This window comes from Mus caroli, chromosome 7 (assembly GCF_900094665.2).
Source record: "Mus caroli chromosome 7, CAROLI_EIJ_v1.1, whole genome shotgun sequence".
Lineage (NCBI taxonomy): Eukaryota > Metazoa > Chordata > Mammalia > Rodentia > Muridae > Mus > Mus caroli.
This window is the reverse complement of record NC_034576.1, coordinates 105,730,458-105,734,148: the sequence shown is the minus strand read 5'-3', so window position 1 is coordinate 105,734,148 and position 3,691 is coordinate 105,730,458. Positions and strand designations below refer to the sequence as shown.

The following is a 3,691-nucleotide window of genomic DNA, read 5'->3' as shown; positions in this document are numbered from 1 at the left end:
TGTCATGTGCCATGACACTCACTTCCTATAGGATGACAGGTATGATTTATGTTGATTTTGTAGATCAGGATTTGAAAATAACTTTAAACATATGTCTATTTATAAAATAATATTTTGTGTAGAGATTACAGTTTGAAGAAATATGTATATTTTTAACTGCTTGATGAAATGTCTAGATTCATTTTAAATTGTGTCACCTTCTACTTAACTCATGACAATTAGGTAAAATATTTACTGATTTAATCCATAAAAAGTCTCCAGAGTTTGAAGTCAACAACAGATTAAGGGGTAAAATTCTCATATGAATAAAGAGACAGAGAAAAGAAACAATTATGACAATAACTAAAATTATATTTCACCAAACAAATCCACAGTGGATTTGTCTTTTTTAAATACTTATTTTACTAAACAGATCAAATTCAAATTGACCTATTGTCAATTTAACCAAAAAACTGAAGATTTAATGAATAAATTTTGTTAATAAATAGTCTTTCCTTTCAGGAGGAATATATCAGTTAAACCTGTATTATATAACATAGCTCTCAGATCTCGGGATATGGATACTATGAAGTTAAATCTTTATTGTTCTAGAAGGTTTTTAGCCTGTAAGCTAATTGTTCTCACAGGGCTGACTTTGTGATGTTAGGTATAAAGCCTGTGAAGTGTTTCTCATCTGTGGTGATATCAGTATGGTTAAATCAAGACAGGATATGCTGTGGTCCCTGGATCATGAACCTTTTACACAAAACCCTCGTGTAACCCTGTCTCTGATCTGCTTGGTTCTAACTCCATATATAATGGGATTGAGCATGGGAGGAACTAGAAGATAGACATTGGCAAACATGATGTGAACAACTCGGGGCACATGGTGGCCAAAGCGGTGGGTGAGGAAGGTGAAAAGGGCTGGGATATATAAGGTTAAGATGACACCAATATGAGAAGCACATGTACCAAAAGCTTTGAGGCGAGCTTCACCTGAGGGCAACCTCAACACAGCTCTCAGAATCATCACATAAGATACACTGATGACAATTATGTCAAAGCCAACCACAGAGAAAGCCACAAAGAGTCCATATCCACGATTGACTCTGGTATCAGCACATACCAACTTGAGCACAGCCATGTGCTCACAGTAGGACTGGGGAATGACCTTGTTGGGGCAGAAGGGCATTCTGGAGACCATGAAACAGAAGGGGCTCACCCACAGCAGCCCTCTCACCATCACAACAGCCCCTAGTTTGATGACTACAGATGTGGTCAGGATGCTGGAATGTCGGAGTGGGAAGCAGATAGCCACATAGCGGTCCAAGGCCATGGCCATGAGCACCCCAGACTCCACAGAAGAAAAGGCATGTATGAAGAACACCTGGATGAGGCAGGCATGATATTCAATCTTATGATCATGAAACCATAGTATGGCCAGCATTTTTGGTTGTGTGGAGGAAGACAGGACCAAGTCAGTGGTAGCCAGCATGGCCAGAAAGAGATACATGGGCTCATGTAGGGTATGGTCAATTCGGATTATGTGAAGGATGGTGATGTTTCCAGTCACTGCCACAATATACATGACACAGAATGGAAAGGCAACCCAGAATTGGTAATTCTCCAGTCCTGGGATTCCAAGCAAGATGAAAAATGTAGAGTGGGAAGAGCTGTTCCTTGAAGCCAACATGAGAGAATGTGTCATATTTCCTGTGTGGTGAAGTTACTCTGCTCTCTGAGAATCATAACAGCCAAGACATGGATGATTATTTATACTTGTGTAATTTTACAACTTTATTCAATATTAAATTGTAGTAAAATCACCCTTTATAATAAATATTTTGTAAAAATATGATACTACTTATTTAGTATTTATAATATTTAAAATATTAGAACATGTAAGGATTGGGGGCAATTATTTCCTAAAGAAAAATATTTTCCTAGAGGTAGAATCTGCTGAGTGAAAACAAGTAAGACAAAAAAGTTACAATCAACTTTGTGGTTTTCTCTTTAGCAAATTACTTGGTCTTCCTTTCAAACAGTTCCATTCATCTCTATGTCAAGTCATTTGAGCAACTGTAGTTCATGATAGGAAGGAAGAATGAAATAAGGGACCATAGTACTTTATTTACATATTTAGCACAGTTACCATCTTGGTTCTAGCCTAGAGAAAATGACATAGTGTATTTATTGAAAATCTTAGACCATGAACACCTTATGCTTTGTGAGTGATCCACTCTTCTTAAATCAGGGCCTTTTTCTTGTGCATTGTAACAGTAGACACAGACAGCTTGTTGGTGCCTGTCTGCAGCTATATTCTGAAACAGATTTGTTTATACAAACTCAACCTGGCCTTGACTTGCAGATTACAACTTATTCAGGGATGTCACAGGTGATACACAAGAAGATGGCTTTGAACCTGACACTGTGTTTAGCATATCTCTTCTTGATAAATAGAAGTTGAGTAAATGTATAGTGAGTGAAATATCAAGTAAAGTCCATTATTCAGATGTAATAAACCCATTGTTTCTCAATATCATCGACTGAACTTTGATCATAGAATCCCCTTATTTCTATGTGAGCTATGCTAATTATATTTAAGGCTATTTCTTATGCTAGAAATGAGGGAGGAATTTACTGAGTGACAGCTTTTACATGTTCTTGCTTAGAGCACTTGTTTTTTCATGTCTGAGCTCTCCAAGGAATACAACTTGTCACACACACACACAGAAAGAGAGACAGAGAGAGAGAGAGAGAGAGAGAGAGAGAGAGAGAGAGAGAGAGAGAGAGAGAGACTTAAGACATAGGTGACAGATTAATTGCTTCTTACCAAACATCTTTTCTCTAGTATTCTAAAGGTGTCTAGTATTCTAAAAGTTCATTTCAAGATCAAACAGTCTTCATATCTTCCTTAATCCCCTTCATCTCTAATGGCTGAGAGCAATAGGGCTCAGATTTTAGGAGTCTTCTCTACAGCACAAAGCTTACTAACCATCCTAGCTCACTATGAGATTGCCCAAGTACTCCTGTGAAATCTTCAGTGACAGTTCAGATGGGCACATCATCTGGTGCTCAGGGCCTCTGCTCTTCCATTTACCAGATTCAATCTCCACAAACAGTACCACATTTTCTGATTAAACCAGGGGCTTCATTTTTTCCTGCCCAGTATGTAACTCTCACTTTCTGAGGACAATAGATTAAAGGTGATTTAGACAAACAAACTTAGATCATCTTCATTCTGAATGACAGTTGCTGGACTAGGTGCTACAGGCCTACATTGTCAATGTGGGTAGTTATTTCTGATTAATTGTTGGGGACAGGTTACTGGTTTTCGAGACCTTTCACTGAAGTTCCTTAAAATTTATTGTTCTAACTTATGAAAAGTTTCTGTGTCATCATTTATCATGATAAACAATAAGAGCTCAGAGTTGTTAAAAGATCTGTCAATGATCACATGTAAAACTATGTCTGAATACATATCTCCTAGACCAGGCCTCGTAGAGAAATACAATACCTGTCTCTATTGGCAACAAATAGTTGAGAATCCTGCTTAACATGGATCTGGCAAATTGCTAACCCATTGTAACTAATGCCAATGTACAGAGTACTTACAAAATATACTGGATTGGAGAATTTGGACTCAGGATTCTTCTACTTCCCTGGCCCAGCGCCATGATCAAGCTCTAGGTGGTTTCTTTAATATATCTGG

At 37.7% G+C, this 3,691-nt stretch overlaps 1 protein-coding gene across 1 annotated transcript; it reads right to left on the bottom strand.

Moving 5' to 3' along the window:
• Window positions 1-727: 727 nt before the first annotated feature.
• On the bottom strand, window positions 728-1,687 carry LOC110299253 (olfactory receptor 52R1-like). Its single transcript, XM_021168906.1, has one exon. It carries the CDS (start codon window positions 1,685-1,687, stop codon window positions 728-730), a length of 960 nt encoding a protein of 319 aa, XP_021024565.1.
• Window positions 1,688-3,691: the final 2,004 nt, after the last annotated feature.

Excerpts from the sequence above, each read along its gene's own strand:
- LOC110299253 (XM_021168906.1), bottom strand. The coding sequence starts at position 1,687 with ATGACACATTCTCTCATGTTGGCTTCAAGGAACAGCTCTTCCCACTCT.